Source organism: Mustela nigripes, chromosome 4, assembly GCF_022355385.1.
Source record: "Mustela nigripes isolate SB6536 chromosome 4, MUSNIG.SB6536, whole genome shotgun sequence".
NCBI lineage: Eukaryota > Metazoa > Chordata > Mammalia > Carnivora > Mustelidae > Mustela > Mustela nigripes.
Genome location: NC_081560.1, coordinates 104,987,415 through 105,004,998, shown reverse-complemented (window position 1 = coordinate 105,004,998; position 17,584 = coordinate 104,987,415). Strand labels below are relative to the sequence as shown.

Sequence of the window (17,584 nt, the reverse complement as noted above, 5' to 3'; positions counted from 1 at the left end):
TATTTCTAGCTCCACTATTGCTATTTTAATGCAATTCATGACCATCTCTGACCCTGATTAACTTAGTGGCTTACTAAATGGTCTTTGAGAATCTATCAACTCGTTTCCACACAAAGTCAAAGTAAAAAAAAAAATTAAATTAACAGACTTTATTTTTCTCACTTCAGGTTTACAGAAAAATGAGTTGAAAACAGAGAAAGTTCCCATATATCCCTTCATTCTCCCTTGACCCCCATTTCCCCTGCTATTAATGTCTTGCATTAGTGTGGTACATATTTTATAGCCGATGAGCCATTATCAACACATTATTTAACATGTAAGGTCAGAGATTAGAATTCACTCTTTCTGTTGTACATGCTGTGGGTGTGAGTCAATATATACTGACACGTATCCACCATTAACAGCACCATACAGAGTAACACATTAGTTCTACAGGCCTAAACATCCCGTGCTTCAGAAACTTATGCCTCCCTCCACCCACCACCCCCTTCCAAATTCGATGACCATTTGTCTTTTTAAGTCTTCACAGTCTTGCTTCTTCCAGAATGTCACATTGGTGGAATGGTAGGGTGTCAGGCTTTTCAGTATATGTGCTGCCGAAGCGAGCACGGTGTCAGGCTTTTCAGACTGACTTCTTTCCGTTAGTAATATGCTTCTAAATTTTCTCATGACTTCTTGTGACTTGGTAACTCATTTCTTTTTATTGCTCGGTAACTTCAGTGTATGGATGTACCACAGTTTGTAACCTATTGAAGGGTAAGGGATTGTTTCTAAGTTTTGACAATTATGAATAAAGCTGTTATAGATACGGATATGCAGGTTTTTGCATGGACATGCTTTCAACTCATTTTTGTACATGCCAAGGAACGTGATTGCTGGATCATTTGGTCCGAGATCATTTAGTTTTTTAAGAAGTTGCCCCCATTCTGCATTCTCCCTGGCAATGCCTGAAGGTTCCTGTTGCTCTAAGGCCTTGTAAACATTTAGTCTTCAGTGTTTTGGATTTCAGCCATTGGATTAACCATTATAACAGTATCTCACTGTTTCATAAATGTTTTCCCCCGATCCATGGCTTGATTTTTCATTCTCTGAACACTGTCCTGAAGGGAAATTTTCAATATTAATGAAGTTTAACTTACTTTTTATTTTATGGATCATGCTTTTAATGTATTTAAAAAGGTCATCACCACAGCCAAGGTTACCTAGATTTTCTGTTTTTTCTTTTATAGGTTTGTTTTACATGTAGGTATATGATTAACTGAGTTAATGTTTTTTGAAAGGTGTACTTCTAGATTCACTTTCTGTGATCTGCAGATTTCCAGTTTTTCTAGTGCCATTTGCTGAAAGACTGTCCTTTCTCCACTGAATTGCCTTTGATCCTTTATCAAAGATCAGTTGAGTATATTTGTGCTGGTCCACTTATGGTGGTTGTACTCTGCTCCACTGACCTGGCTGTCTGCTCCTCCGCCAATACCACATGGTCCTGGTTACTGCAGCTTTGTAGGAACTCTTGAAGTCTGATAGTGTCAGTTCTCCAGCTATGTTCTTCAATATTGTGTTGGCTATTTTGCTTGTATAATTAACCTTACAATTGGTCTTTTGCCTATGAAATTCAATGAAGCTTTAGAATTAATTTGTATGTATTTGCAAAATTACTTCAAGATTTTGATTGGGATTGGATTGAACCTATAAATCGACCTGGGAAGAACTGACATCATTGAGTTTTCCTGTGCACATGGCATAGCTCCACTTACTTTGCTTTTACCAGTATTGTAGTGTTCCTCATAGGGATCTTGCATGTATTTTGTTAGATTTATACTTGAGGTTTTTTTGTTTGTTTGTTAGGTGCTAATGTAGGTCACTTTGGATTTTTAAAAAAGATTTATTTAGAGAGAGAGACGGAGAGAAGGAGCAGGGGGTGGAGGTGGGTAGTTGCCACTAAGTCTGGGTGAGGGAGTCCCAACCAGACTTAGTGTGGAGCCTGACCTAGGGCTCAATCTCACGACCCTGAGATCATAATCTGACTTGAAACCAAGAGCTGACTGCTCAACCGACTGTGCCAATGAGGCGCCCCACCCCAGTGGATTTTTTGGTTCAAATTTTAATTGTTCACTGCTGTAAATAAGAACGGAATTAACTTTGATATTAACTTTGTATACTGCAAGCCTTTTATAATTGCTTACTTCGATTGTTGGTTTTTTAATTGTGATTTTCTACATACACAGTAGTATTACTTGTGAATAGGGTTTAATTTCTTCTCAATTTGTATACCTTTAATTTCCTTTTTTGGGGGGACTTCCAGTACACTGAAAAGCCATGATGTGAGGGGACATCCTTGCCTTGTTCCTGATCTTCGCTGAAATTTATTTTCTCCTGGGGTGCCTGGGTGGCTCAGTCCCTAAGCATCTGCCTTCGGCTCTTCATGATCCCCAGGTCCCAGGGTCCTGGAATGGAGCCCTGCATGGGGAGCCTACTTCTCCTTCTCCCACTCTCCCATTTGTGTTCCCTTTCTTGCTGTGTCTTGTCAAATAAATAAAATCTTAAAAAAAAAAAAAAGCAACTTACTTCTCTCATTAAGTATGGAACTAGCTGTAGGTTTTTGTAGATATTCTTTCTCATACTGAGAAAGTTCCTTTCTATTCCTAGTTTGCTGAAAGTTCTCATCATGAATGGGTGCTGGATTTTGTTGAATACTTTCTGTATATATTGATAAGATCATATGATTTTTCTTCTTTAGCTTGTTAATGTGATGAATTACACTGATTTTTGAATACTGAATCAGACTTGCATACCTGGAATCCCACTTGTTCACAGTATATGACTCTTTTAATACCTTGTTAGATTCAATTTGCTTATATTTTGCTGATAATTTTGGCATCTATGTTCATGAGATAATGGTGTACAATATTCCTACCTTGCAATCTGTCTGGTTTTTTATTTGGGCGATTCTGGCATTACAGAATGAGTTAAGAGGTCAAAATGAATTTTTTATTATGAAATACTTTGAAGAAATGAGGAAAATAAACATGTATACCTCATAGTCAGTCTTAATAAATCTTAATATTTTCCAAATTTTGATAGCTTGTAATACACTCATCTATCCATCCACCCAAATTCATTTGAAGCCTAAATTCCCCTACCCCAAAATCGTTACTATCATGAAGAGTATTTCATACTTTTATTCATGCTTTTATACTACTTTAGTTTGGCAGACTTTTAAATTTTCATGTAAAGGCTATCACTACCTTTTTCTCTTCTTTACATAAAATTATTACTATTCTTAAAAAGATTTATTTATTTGACACAGAGAGAGAGACAGCGAGAGAGGGAACACAGGAGGGGAAGTGGGAGGGAGAGGCAGGCTTCCCACTGAGCAGGGACTCTGAATTGGGGCTTGATCCCAGGACCCTGGGATTATGACCTGAGCAAAAGGCAGACACATAATGACTGAGCCAGCCAGGCGCCCCCATAAAATTATTTTGGATTCATTAATATTGTGTCATATAGCTCTAATTAACTAGACTGCTGAATTCTATTACATTTTGCAAAATTACAACTTACTTAAGTAATCTTTTTCCTATTGATGGTCATTTTGATTATTGCCAATCTTTTGATCTTACAAACATCCCTGCAAAGAACATTCTTGAATGTATCTCTGTAAAAATACAAGCTCAAGTATTTATCTAGGTTACATACTGCAGAAGGAGACAGTTCATATTTTAATTCTCTAATTTATTTCTTTTTTTTTTTTTTTTTTTTTTAAAGATTTTATTTATTTATTTGACAGAGAGAGACCACAAGTAGGCAGAGAGGCAGGCAGAGAGAGAGAGGAGGAAGCAGGCTCCCTGCTGAGCAGAGAGCCCGATGCGGGACTCGATCCCAGGACCCTGAGATCATGACCTGAGCCGAAGGCAGCGGCGTAACCCACTGAGCCACCCAGGCGCCCCTCTAATTTATTTCTTAAAATAATTTCCCCAGGGAGATTTTCAGATACTTTATTCAGTAAGAGATTTAAATATATTTTTATGTTGAGTTCATTGTAAAAACAATGAGATCATGGTCAGCAGGTTATTATACAAAGTTTGTGAGCCAATTCACCTATAACAACTTAAGTAAACATAAATTTTATGCAAAAGTATTTTTTTAAAGATTTTATTTATTTATTTGACAGAGAACACAAGTAGGCAGAGAGGCAGGCAGAGAGAGAGAGAGAGAGGGAGAGGCAGGCTCTGCACTGAGCAGAGAGCCCGATGCGAGGCTCGATCCCAGCGTCCTGGGATCATGACCAGGGCCTAAGGCAGAGGCTTTAACCTGCTGAGCCACCCAGGCGCCCCTGCAGAAGTATTTTTAATAGTTTACTTTTCTATACCCTCATGTTGATATGTAATAATCCTTGGAGGACAACAGTAAGTGCAAATCTAAGATTACAGCAATGTCTCTGGGCTTCTGAGTAAACACTTAACATTTACCTTAGAATTTATAAAACGCATGCAAATATTTTTAAAAAAACTTTTCTAAACATATTTGCATTCTCTGAAGTACTTTTCGGTCTCAGAAAGCTTTCCTACTATAACCTTTACTGATTTGTCGCTAATGATTTCAGCTACAATTTTAGACAAGTCTGAATTACACTAACACTTATAATCTAATTTTGTTCCACAATAGCTAGATGTGGATTTGCTGGGTTTCAGGTTTATGGAGCATTTCCAGCTTTGCTGTCTTGCCAAATGCTCTCCGAAGTGGTTCTACCTTATTATACTTTTTGTGGGAACTTATACTGGATGCTCTGACACTTTGTGTTGTCATAAAAGCACAGAGTGATAGCTCACTGTGACTTCAGTTTATAGTCTTTTAATTACTAGGGACTCATGTACTTATTGTCTGTATGGATTTGCTCTTCTATAATTGTCTTCTTGGCTCATTGAGTTGCTTGATTTTTTCACTGAATTGAAGGAATTTGTTATATATTCTGATATAATTTGTCATGTGTGTTGTAAAAATCCAACTTTTAAAAAAGATTTTTATTTTAGAGAGTGGGCGAGAGCAGGGGGAGAAGTAGAGGGGAAAGTAGAGGGGATGGAAAGACTCTCAGGCAGATTCTGTACTGAGCATAGAACCCCATGCGGCACTTGTTCTCATGACGGAGATCAGGACCTGCGCTGAAACCAAGAGCACATGCTTAATCAGCTGAGCTACCCACACACCCCGTGTCCCCTTTTGATTTTGTTTAGCTCTTTAGAGAGAAAAAAAATCCCATCTTTTAACTGTTTATAATGCCATTTGTTGAGTTCTTAATAGTCAAATCCGCCAACATTTTATATGGTTTCCCTATTTGCTCTAAGAAATCCTTCCCTGGGGATGCCTGGGTGGCTCAATTATTAAGCATCCGCCTTCGGCTCAGGTCATGATCCCGGGGTCTTGGGATGGAGCCCCGAGACCGGCTTCCTGCTCAGCATAGAGCCTTTCTCTTCCCTTGGCTTGTGGGCTTGCTCTCTCCCTAATAAATAAAATCTTAAAAAAAAAAATCCTTCCTTATTACCAGTTGATAAAAAATGCTGCTGCCCATGTTTTCTTCTGTTTTGTTTGTTTGTTTTTTTTTACTGTTCACATTTGGGTCTTCATTCTACTTTAAAATTTGCTTTTGAGTGGCATAAGGAACCACTTTTACCTTTTTTGTAAGCCTCAATATTTTGACTTGTTAGCACTTGTCTGTCCCTTCCCCAGTGAATTCCAATTCTATCTTAACCATATATCAAGTTTCTATAAATGTGTTTCTGACATCTCTTTTTTTGTGTCATTAGTCTTTTTATTCCTGTGCCAACCAGCCATTATATTTACAAGCTTCTTTATCTGGCAGAGCAAGTCTGCTTACATTTTTCAACATTATTATGACGAATCTTGACCACTTCCTCTTCCATATAAATATCTGGATCATTTTGCAAGGTCTGTAAGGATTGAGATTTTTATTGGATTGAATTTATAATTTAAGGATGGACAAATTTACAATATTGTCTTTCCATCCATGAATAAACTCTCCATTTACTCATGTTTTCTAAAAAGTTCTTCAAAAATGCTTTGCAGTTTTCTCTGTAGTTTCCCCCTACAAGATTGATTGCAGCTTGCTATAGAGGAGGCGCCATTTTTACCTGTCATCTTTGATTGGTGTAATGCTGTAATTCTATATTGCTCTTGGATTCAGAGCAGTTAATTCAGAAGTTTGCCTCCCTTGCAGTTGTATGCAGATGTCATCTGCAATAGGATTAGTTTCTCTTCCTTTACAACTCTCATACCTCAGGTCTCTTTTGGAGTTCCCACTTCTCAAAGACTTTTGTGTAATTTTAAGAAATGATTTGTCTTCGTTAGTGTGTTATTAGTACAGATTTTCTCCTTCAATCAGGTGTAACAGAAACAAATTTTCAGATGCCAAAGCATCACTGCAATCCTGACATACACCCTTTAGTTTTTTCTTCACTTTTCTCTTGTTGCGTAATTGCTGAATTGTGACCTTATTTAAGATTTTTAACGACTATGTTCGTAAGTTAAAGACTACAGTTTCCATTTATAGTCCTTGGCCAGGCCTGAGATCAAGTTATTATGAAGACTGTAGGCTGTGTTCGATACTTTCTCTTCTCTTTTTTTTTTTTTTTAAGTAAGTTTTCATGATACAGGCATTAATGTGTCCCATGAAGACTTGGTAAGTCTGGTTGTCCATTCATGGAGAGAATGATTATCAACTCAGTATCTTTCACCGCTATTGGTTTATTCTGGCTTCCCATTCTGTTTGAGTCAATTTTGATCATGGCCCTTTCTAAAAAAGTACTCATTTCATCTGTTTTCAAATGCTTTGGTCATACTATGTTTGAGGGACTCTCAAACCCTCTATCAGTAGCAATGTAATTTCTTCATCTTAATCTTCAGAAAAAAGATAAATGTCATTTGTCATCTGGGTCCAAAAGACCCTTTTAATTTTATAAGTATTTTAAGTCAGCAAAATGTACAGAATATACAGTGAGATACAACTTTACTAGAAATTAGAATAAAAATATAAACATAGAAAATCCAGTTTTTATTTCCCTGGTTTTCATGGTACTAATATATGAGATATTGGGTAATGTACCTCGAATCCAATGGACATTCCTTAATTGTCCCAAAGCCTAGAACATATTCAGTGCATAAATCTTGAAGCCAGATTCCAAGTATAACTCTAATGAGCTCTGAATTAGTATTCCTTTTGGTTCTTCTTACACTTGAATCTTCAAAATGCAATACAGTTTAAACTCTGATGTCACATTTTGGAAGAGGATGGCCATCTTCTGTGCTTCATAATTGCAAAACATTTTCACTTTTAGATGTGTAAACACCAATTAGAATGGTCAGTCCAATAGATTTTTCACTTTTATATCATTTACTTCATTTCAATCAACTTTGAATATGCACCTTCCTTTAAAGTTTGTCTCACAAACTCATCATATAAATTTTGATAAACAAACCCAAGAGGTGTTCTTATGACATAGTATTGTGTGATGAAGTTCTTTCTTTTGGATGACTAACTAGATGATGTATTTCCTTTTGTCCTTAGAAATGTATGTTCATTCATTGATTCCTAAATTTGAAAAAAATTTTCTAGGATAGTGTCAACTGAAAATTTTTTATAGTTAGGGTTAGAACCCAGAGTGCTCATTTGTCTAACAATCATGAAAAACCTGTTTTTTCTTTGCCATATGAATACAAAATAAAAAATGACAAATTCCTAACTAACTGTGCTCAATGAAAGCTTAAAAACTTTACACTTTGGTCAGAAAACATGGTCTGGATATCAATTGAATCTTTGAAATTTGCAGACTTGGTGATTTAGAGCATTTATAGAAGTTATTATATGCTGTGTGTACTTGAAAAAATATACATATAATATCTACAATCTCTGTTTTGTGCACCATTTCTCTATCCTTACAAATTCCACATCTGCTTGCTATATCCATGCTTGGTAGAGCTGTGCTGAATTCCCACTGTGAATTTGAATCTTTTTATAACCCTTCATTTTATGATCTTTCATTTTACTTTTTTTTTTCTTTTTTGAGAGAGAGAGAGAGCGCGCACATTTGAGGGGAGGGATAGAATCTTAAGCAGGATCCATGCCAGCATGGAGTGTGATGTGGTAGCTTGATCTCACGACCCTGAGATCATGACCTGAGCCAAAACCCTGAGTCGGTTAAGTGACAGTCACCCAGAGGCCCTTCTAACTCTTAATTTTAGATGTATCTTTGTAAAACAAGCAAATAGATGGATTCCATTTTCCTAATCCAATCTGATGTTTCTTTAAAATGAATTTTTATATTTCTTAGATTCATTGTGATAGATTTCCTTAGGACTGTCAGTTTTATTTTTTCTTCCTTCTCTGATTTCTTTTGGATTTATAGTTTACTGTATTGTATTTCCTTTCTTCCTTCTCTGCTGGAGACCTTTAAAATTTTTGGTCAAATATTCTCTAAAATATTTTGAAAAGTAATATACCCTCTTCTACATGGTCAAGTCAATATAAAAATATTTTTACCTAATCTTAAAAACTGTAAAGGAAGTTTCTGTAATACTGAAATTTTAAGCTAAATTTAGTACATTACAAAGATATCCAGAATCAATAAATCACAGCAATTTGATATTCACTATCACTCCTTAAAACAGTTAACAGAAATTTTATGCTATTTTATTCCCAATTTGTATCTCCATTGTAGTCTCCTATGTAATTTTATCTCATTGCAATAATGTATTGCTTCAAAGTTTTTTACTGATACTCTATTATACATCTGTCCCAAAATACATGAAAAACATATTTACTGAAATAAATAATATTTTTAGAAATTAAAGAAATACATTTCCAACAACTATAAAGCTCCAAGTGTTGAACATTGTGTGGATTATTATTATTCAAACAATAAAAAATATATTAATTTTTATAAATTAAAAACACAAAACAAGTTTTATTGGAAATGTTTCTCAATGAGATGGATGGTGCTGCATTTTCTCATACTCATGGATAAATTCTAGCCATTGCTAGAATAAGACATCAATTTTATTACTTTTTATGTTGAGGTATAAATGTGGAGAAAACACATGTAAAAAGGGACAGAAAGAATTGTTATAGTGATGCTACTCAATTCCTGGACTCCTTTTAAGTTATATGCCAAAATTATAAACTGAGCTGTCATCAAATTATTTTTAATAATTTTAATTGACAATCTGATTGAGGTTTCTTCAATTTTGAAAGCAAAAAATTGAAAACCACTCTCACTAAAGACCTTGTTGTTCAAGCCATTCTCCTTCTTAATTCTTTGGAAAGTTAACGAAAGATGTTTAGTAAGACTTATCTGTAACTTTTTCACTTACTCATCTAGCTGATAGAGCATAAAATTAAGACACAACTGAGTAAAAAACACCCTCTACAAAACTGGAAATAGCATAGATTTCTTGAGGATAACTCTATATAGATTAGAAATTTTACGTCTGAAAAACAATCATGTTTTTTAATAGAAATTAGGATGTATATAAATATCTGAAAAGGAAGAATTAATTATAACTAAACTTGTTTTCCAAAATTAAATGCACAATGTCCCAGTACATATTTTGGGAATATTTATTCCATTTACCTACACCTGAGTTTATGTTCTGCTTTTATGATTTTTGTTTGCAGTATCTTATCAAACTAAGACACACATCTGAACATTTTTGAAATTGGGATGCATCTTAAATTGATGGCATAGGGGCACCTGGGTGGCTCAGTGGGTTGAGCCTCTGCCTTCAGCTCGGGTCATGATCTCGGGATCCTGGGATCGAGCCCCACGACGGGCTCTCTGCTCAGCAGGGAGCTTGCTTCCCCCTCTCTCTGCCTGCCTCTCTGCCTACTTGTGATCTCTGTCGGTCAAATACATAAATAAAAAAAATCTAAAAAAAAAAAATTGATGGCATATCATAATTTACTGGGCAGTGTTTTTACTAAGTGGTATGTAATAGTGAGTCATACAATAGTGTCTTAGATTAGATGAAAAATTAGATCATGGAAATTAGGAGCAAAAAAGATAATGAATCACTAGCAAGTTCTGGAAACATGCAAGGTATAATGAAGACTATTAGATGTCTTACTTACAACAAAACCTGTTAAGATATGTTTATCTTAACATGGGGGACGCCTGGGTGGCTCAGCAGGTTAAAGCCTCTGCCTTTGGCTCACGTCATGATCCCAGGGTCCTGGGATCAAGCCCTGCATCGGGCTCTCTGCTCAGTGGGGAACCTGCTTCTCCCTCACTCTCTTGACTGCCTCTCTACTTGTGATCTCTGTCAAATAAAGAAAATCTTTAAAAAAAAAGTTTATGTTAACTTAAACCTAAATACATGTTAAGAATGAATAAATAGGAAATAAAGAAGACAGCTGAGCTAGGTAAAAGATTAATATGGATTTACAGAATATGATAATGAACTGGCAAAGGTTAATAAAAATGTTTCTCCTAAGAATCTGAAAAATATACCATCATGAACTTACCTTTGATATGGGATCTTTTCACTGGAAAATCTAGTATTAGCATATCAGAAATAAACATGGAACTTCTTACTTCTTCCTCCTTGAAACCATGCTAATTATGCTACTGAGACAGGTTTGAGACATATTTATCAGGCTCTTTACTATTATGGAGAATGGTGAAAATAGCTTGCTTAACAGCATTCACCCAAACCCATCATGCTTTGCACCCATTTTGAATATTCTAAAATAGATGAGGCAAATAATCTAATTATTTGTTGCCTTAAAATAAGGTAACTTTACCTTCATGTTATGTTCTTGTTCTCTGCTTTACTTTCACATGATTCACCCACAGGAAAAATGGTTTTTTGAAGTCAGGAAACAAAAAAGTCAAGGCCATTAAACAAAAACTGTCATTATATACTATTTCCTACTTGACAACACATCTGAATTCTGAACATCTCCACATGGGCCAATAAACCCATTTCTATGACCACACTTCACTAATAATGAAAACTAACTTCTACCATACTTTTTTAAATTGGGCAGTCAGAAAGGTCTGTCTGGAGCAGGTTGAAAGGGAAGGGCTGTAACTCCACATCTTGATGGTGATGGGGTAGTGCAAGGTTCTATAAGGCTATGTGGGACCTGAAATATTGTTAGGGTTATTATAATACACATGCTTGCCATAGTTTTATTATGTAAAGTGGGAGAGGGTGACAGTGAAAACACAGAAGGTAAAGAGAACTGGCATAATCCATTGAACATGGAAATGTTCTTTAGACAGATCATTTTAACAAAGAGTATACATATATGGGAACTGGGGATCTGGAATGTTTTCTATGCCTACATTTCCCTTAGAAGGTTGAAGACTCCCAGAAGTACACATACCTTTGTCTGAAGACGCAACTTCCGTTCTTGAGTTACCTGAATATTTAAGATGCATACTTAGCCGAAAAATTTTCTAAGTTATATAGCATTTCTATGGAGGTAAACGTGTATTTTGGAACACTAAAAAACAATTATTTTTCATTTAAAAGAATGATCAATTCTTTGATTCAGCTAAACAAAGATAGACTAATAATAGAAACAAACCAAATTAACAATGTCGCAAGAATTTTGTTAACTGAATACACTACCAACTAGAGCCAAACAGTAATGCACCTTTCCTGAGGTCAAAAGTTTCTCTCAGCAAAGTCAGAAAAGCTCGGCTCTGAAGTGGATGTTGGTGACTTAGCAAAAAAGAAATTTTACATTTAACTAAATATTTAATATTATACTTACAGTGAAATAAAATGCACGTAAACCATTAGAACTGTTACAATTTGTATATCTTCCAAATACACTATGAATACAATGAATACAATGGCACAAAATCCTTTCTCACTTCCTTTTTCATCTTTGCCAATAAGCCAGTGATCTCTAAGAGGTGGTTTAATAATTATTTCCAAATGCTACTTCCTAAAGATAGTATTTCTTACCTCTAAAATTCATTAAAAGGTTTACAAAAGTATTCCATTTGCTCTAATTTTCATTACACTTCATGACCTCAAATCATCTGGGAAAGACGTTAGAGAATAAAGACATTTCCTTTAAAATACTGGGGAAAATTACTAATTTACTATTCCTTTTATAACAGGAGACAAGGCAGAGCAATACAGTAGTTATAATCAGAATGCTTGCATTCATTCACCAAATATTTATTAAGCACCTACTATTTCCCCAGACATCATTCTAGCAGCTGAGGCTTTATAGGGGTGAATGAGAAAGTAATAGCTACCATTTATTGAGTGCTTACTATGTGCCAGGCTCTGGCCTAAGAGTTGCACACATATAAACCCTTTTAATCCTCAAACACAACACCTCTATGACATGGGTACTATTTTCATTTTACATATGAAAAAATTGAGGCATAGAGAAGTTAAATAACTCATCCAGCTTTTAATTGGTACAAATAGTCCTGGCTGTTGTGGAGCTTCTATTAGTCTAAACTCTTTCCCTCTGCTTTTCTTCTTTGCCTCTGAGACCCAAGAGGTAAGAAACTGAGTATGGCTCAAACAGGTTGTGTGACCATTTCATTTTTAGATGTTTCTTTTTGGGAATGTTTAAAGAGAATTTTAACTAGCTTTATCTTCATCATGTTGTGATATCAAAATATCTAAAAAGCCCGAACGTTAGAAGACTTAGTTTTGTTAAAATATTTGGGAAGAAATAGTTAATTCAGGTATACATGTGTAGCATCCCTTCCTTTGGAAAACCACTTTTCTAATCCACGCAGGCCTAGTGGAGCCCTGTCTCATTATAAGGGAGACATAGTTCATAGCTCAAGCTAATTAGGCCTCATTGCTTGGGCCATTATTGGTTCAGGAACACAGAAACATGATCCAGGTAGGACAAATCGGTCTTTCTTGGGATGGACAGTGTTGGGAGATGTTCTCTTCACAAAGGAAGTGATTTCAGAATGCTGGTACCCATCTTCCTTGGCCCAAGAGAAAATAACTCCAAAATATTGAGAGATGTTAAGAAATTCAGATACAGAACACTTTAACCTAGCTATGATCTATCATTGCCTTTTCCAGTTAAATGAATATAAAAAGTATAAATACCCTTTAAGTGGGTTTCTGTGACTTTCAAGTTTCAATGCATTTACAAAAGCATTACATAAAATATGCACAAAGAACAATGGTTATAATAAATGTGAATAGAATTCTTTTCTGTTCTCTTCATTCACCCTCTTTCCCTGTGAACAAATATATAACTGTCTGTATCTCTAAGGATGGTTTATTTCATTTTCAAAAGTAGTATGCAAAATATTTACCTATGAATGCTAAGCAAGTGATTACAGGCAATATTTTAATAATTCTACTTCTTTAGCATATGACAAAACCACAATATATCTAGAAAGATGAAATGTTTTATTTTAAAACATTGGAAAACCACTGAAAGACAAATGTCCATTATATAACCATGAACGTTAAATATTTGGAAACTGTGAATCTTCTAAAATGTGGTAGGCACTTCCAAAGAGCTAAATATTGCAAATTACTCTACTGTATGTCTTCTCTAATCTCAACAATACTTGATAAGATGAAAAATACCAAGAAGACTGAACTAATTATTCAAAGTCACCATCTTAGGGTTCAACTTAATTACAGGAGTAAAAGTTTTGTCCAAGATGTTCCTGACACATGAAGCTTCCGGGTGAATTTCAGAAATGTTAACAAAAGTATCTTCCTTTTTTGCCTGTGAATGTTTGAGTATTGCTGTATTGCTGGTTAATATCCACTACAGATATTGGTTCTAGGCCAGCCCAAGGGTCTTCAAGCATTGAAGGCTTGAAATAATTTTCCAACTCATTAGACATTCTTTTTTCTCTACCACGCCCTGATCCAAATGGTGTAGATGTCCTTGGAGAACCCTTTAGAAAAAAAATCATCAGTTAAAAAAATGTTTTGTAGAGATAATTGGCACTTTTTTTTTTTTTTTAAAGCTAGTGGGGATCACACTGCTAGTTAAAAGTTATTTTGAACCCAAGCATGTTCAACTGCAAAGTCCATTCTTCTTTTAATCTAGTGTTTTTGTTTGTAAAAGTATTTAAGCCAATTTGACATACTCGTTTATTAATAATTCCATTTTGAAAGCTCAAATACTTTCTGATTTCTAATGTAGCAACTCTGCAGAACTGGTGATGAAATAACGAACTGTGCTTCAACCCTGCGGCTTCCAAATTCCATCCTATGCAATTTTATCTACTTAGCTCCAGACTCAAAAGGGGTGGGGTTGGTTTAGCACAATGGAAAGCAGAAAACCGTTTAAGTTTTAAATCACACGAATCCTAGGCACACCGGAAACACTCCCTCGGCCTCCTGTGTTCACGGAGAGTAACGGGAAACTTCCAAAAAGCACCGATTTTTCCCTAGAAGACCTGGAGCAGAAGCCGGTGTAGTCCGAAGCTCCCCTCCCCCCACCCGCCCACGCCAAAACAGTGGGCCAGTAGTGGGAAAACGGCACCAGTCTCTAACCCTACAACCCAGAGAGCTCTACGCTGGGAGGTCATTCGTTCTACCCGTCGGAGGGAATTTACCCCGGCGAACCGGCACGATCGCTGGCAAGGACAGGAGTCAGGGAAGTGTGCGCAGGCACCGCGGTGTCCTAGTCCAAAGCGCGCGGGCTCGAGAAACCGCAAGTGCTCTGCTGCCTACGCTCACCTACAGTAAGTTACTTAACTTCTCTCTCAGCCTCAGTTTACTCATCTGCAAAACAGGGCCAACAATAGTATCTCACCTCATAGAGGATCAGACAAAATAACCCGTGTAAAGGGATTATTATTAGTACCATGCCTGCCATACAGTAAGAGCTCGGCAAACGCTGGCTATTATTACCTGGGGGTGGGTCTGCTGCTGCCCTGGGGAGTAGCCGAATTGCTGCTGGGACCCCGCGGGGGACTTGGAGTAGGAGCCAGGGTAGCCGCCAGGGGACGGAGACCCGAATCGGCCCCCCGGGAAGCTGCCGCCGTGTCGCGGAGAGTGGCTGCTCCCGTAGGGCCTAGACCGGGGCCCGTACGGCGGCGTGTGGTGCGGACTCCCGTACCCGTCCCGAGGGGAGGGCGGCCGCGGTCCGCCTCCGCCCGGGGTACCCCGGAAGCTGCTCCCGCTACCCCAACCTCCTACACCCGCGCCGGGGTAGGGAGGAGTCGGGGGTCGAAAACTCTGTCGGTGCATCTCAGGAGACGAAGACGAGGACCTCACCGCCGCCTTCTCCCGCCGGAACTGTCCCGACCAACCCTTCTCACAGACTTGGTGGTCCTGGCCAAAACAGTCCTCCGGCCGCCATCGAGGCACAGCATATTGGTTCCGGCCTCACAAAGGTTCTGGCAGGCGCACGGTAGAAGTGGGTTACTGAATTGGGCAGAGATCAAGCAGATTTAAATAAAGGCAAGAGAAAGAAAAAGGACAAAAGCCGAACGCGGCTGCAGCAAATAAAGGCATTTATGGTCTTGCGCCGCCTGCTCGGGACCGACTAACCGAACCACAGCACGAACTGGAAGCAGCCGCCCGGAAAGCACTAAACGCGCAAGCACTGCCCGGCGAGGCCCCGCCCACTAGGCGGGAGGGCGGGGCCTGGTTTGCTCTCGGGCGCCCCCTGTGGCGGCGAGCCGCGGGCGGCGCGCGCTGCACTCTCTCCTCACGCCGGGACTAGGCTATCTGAGAGGCGCGCGATGCTGGCGACGCTGGCGAGGGTCGCGGCTCTGCGGAGAACCCGCCTTCTCTTCGGCCCGGGCCGTGGGAGGGGTTTGTGGACCGGCCGCCCGCAGTCAGGTACCCTCCGAGACGCGGTCCGGGCGGCGAAGGGGACTCCGGCCGCGGTCTCCCCCTCCGGCGGCGCCTTGGGGCGAGCACCCGCGCTGTCCCGTAGCGTCTCCTGCCCCCACAGCCCACCCTGTGGCCTTTCCCGCCTCTCGGGGCCCTCGCTCGGTGACCCCGCGGTGTGCCTGGCCCCGCACCTCGGCCGCCCCGGGGTCACCCTGCTCGGCGTCCGGGTCGGGGGCGGAGAGCTCGCGCCCCAGCGCGGTCGTCCTGGGCTCGCCTCGGCCCCTTCCCCCTGCCCTGCCTCATGTCCCGAGTTCAACACACTCTGAGAAGGTGCCCCGGCCGCATTGCAGAGCGGACTTCCGAGCACAGCTCTGCGGGACGGGGGAGAGGCCGAGGGAACTCCTGCCGGACTCGACTCCTTCCCTGTTCTCGTTACTCGGAGCGGGGGAGCGGGGTGGGGGGGAGCTCAGGCGCGCGGACGCTGATTCCCGAAGAGCACACTTTGACCGAAGCTCTGAAATCCTGACTGTTTCGCAGACTTTCGGTTAGAGACACACGTGCTAATCCAAGCATGACACCTGATGTCTAATAAGACACGCTGTGGTACCAGACACCTGTCCCAGAACTTTATTTAGGGCTGCGATTTAAAGTTATGGCCGTTTTATAGCACTTTGTGGACTCCCTCGGAGCTTGGGGACGATGGTCCCGTGTGACTCGTGGAATCAGCTTGTGGGAAACAGAATCCTGAAGAGCTTTGGGACTCCTGAGATCACAGTCCGGTGGGTGGCGGAGAGCCGCTCCTCGCTGTCGTGTGACACGTGCTTGGGGACAAGGCCAGCTGAAGTGCGATGTGTTCTCAGCTTGGATCCTCCTCGGGGAGCGGAGACACCAATGGCTTTCGGTTATTCTGAGGGAATTCTGTTCACCTCAGTTCTCCTGTCGACGCAGTTGTAGAATCCATCAAGTCAGGATAATGCCTTCAAGGAAGGCTTCGTGAAGCGCGTAGGGCGTGAGGACCCCAGATGATCCACTTCAGTGTTTATTTCTCTGTATCGCCCCAAAATTTAGCCTTTGGGCGTTGTCTTGGTGCTTAGCTTAATGCCAGGTAGTTGGGCACTCAAATATTGATCGAATGAACCATGGGGTCGGTCACATCATTATGGTTCAGTGATTTTCTCTTGTCTTACCTTTCATATCACCAACCAATCTTTTTTGGGTAGAGGTGAAAAATGAAGGCGATGGGGACCAAAATTACTTTTGTTAATTTTTTTTTTGTAACTGGCAATTGATTTGCAGAATTGATTAAAATACGGTATGTTGTCTTTTTACTTGGCCTACACTTCTAGAATGTTCTTTCCTGTACTGATCTTGCTGTCTTCTACACATGGGAACTTCCATTAGAAATGGGGGAAGGAAAGAAGTACAGTCAGAATTTTTGACAGGTAGATTATACATAACAGTGTACCCTTCATCAGGTTTGCAGGGATATAGAAGTGTTGAGAGTTAATTCTTTTTTTTTTTTTTTTTAAGATTTTATTTATTTGAGAGAGAGAGTGAGAGAGAGAAAATAAGACCGTGGTGGAGGGTCAGAGGGAGAAGCAAATTCCCCACTGATCAGGGAGCCTGGTGCAGGGCTCTATCCCAGGACTCTGAGATCAAGGCCTGAGCCAAGTAAGACGCCAACCATCTGAGCCACCCAGGCGTCCCAGGAGAGTTAATAATTATATGAAAACTCCGAATCCCACTTGGATCACTTCTGAGAATA

General features: G+C 39.4%; 2 protein-coding genes across 17 annotated transcripts in view; one reads left to right on the top strand and one right to left on the bottom strand.

The window, feature by feature from the left end:
• Positions 1 to 13,401: 13,401 nt before the first annotated feature.
• Positions 13,402 to 15,538, bottom strand: MPLKIP (M-phase specific PLK1 interacting protein). Its single transcript, XM_059397237.1, has 2 exons — positions 14,890 to 15,538; positions 13,402 to 13,925 (listed from the first exon to the last, which is right to left on the bottom strand). Exons 1-2 carry the CDS (start codon positions 15,226 to 15,228, stop codon positions 13,725 to 13,727), a joined length of 540 nt encoding a protein of 179 aa, XP_059253220.1. The 5' UTR covers positions 15,229 to 15,538; the 3' UTR covers positions 13,402 to 13,724.
• Positions 15,539 to 15,636: 98 nt separating this feature from the next.
• The window catches only part of SUGCT (succinyl-CoA:glutarate-CoA transferase), an 840,768-nt gene continuing 838,820 nt past the window's right edge, over positions 15,637 to 17,584 (top strand). For all 16 annotated transcript variants that reach the window (XM_059397231.1, XM_059397230.1, XM_059397222.1 and 13 more), the window contains exon 1: positions 15,637 to 15,825. In XM_059397231.1, the coding sequence (XP_059253214.1) occupies positions 15,726 to 15,825 (100 nt within the window). In that variant the 5' untranslated portion in view covers positions 15,637 to 15,725. The remainder of the gene's footprint in view (positions 15,826 to 17,584) is intronic.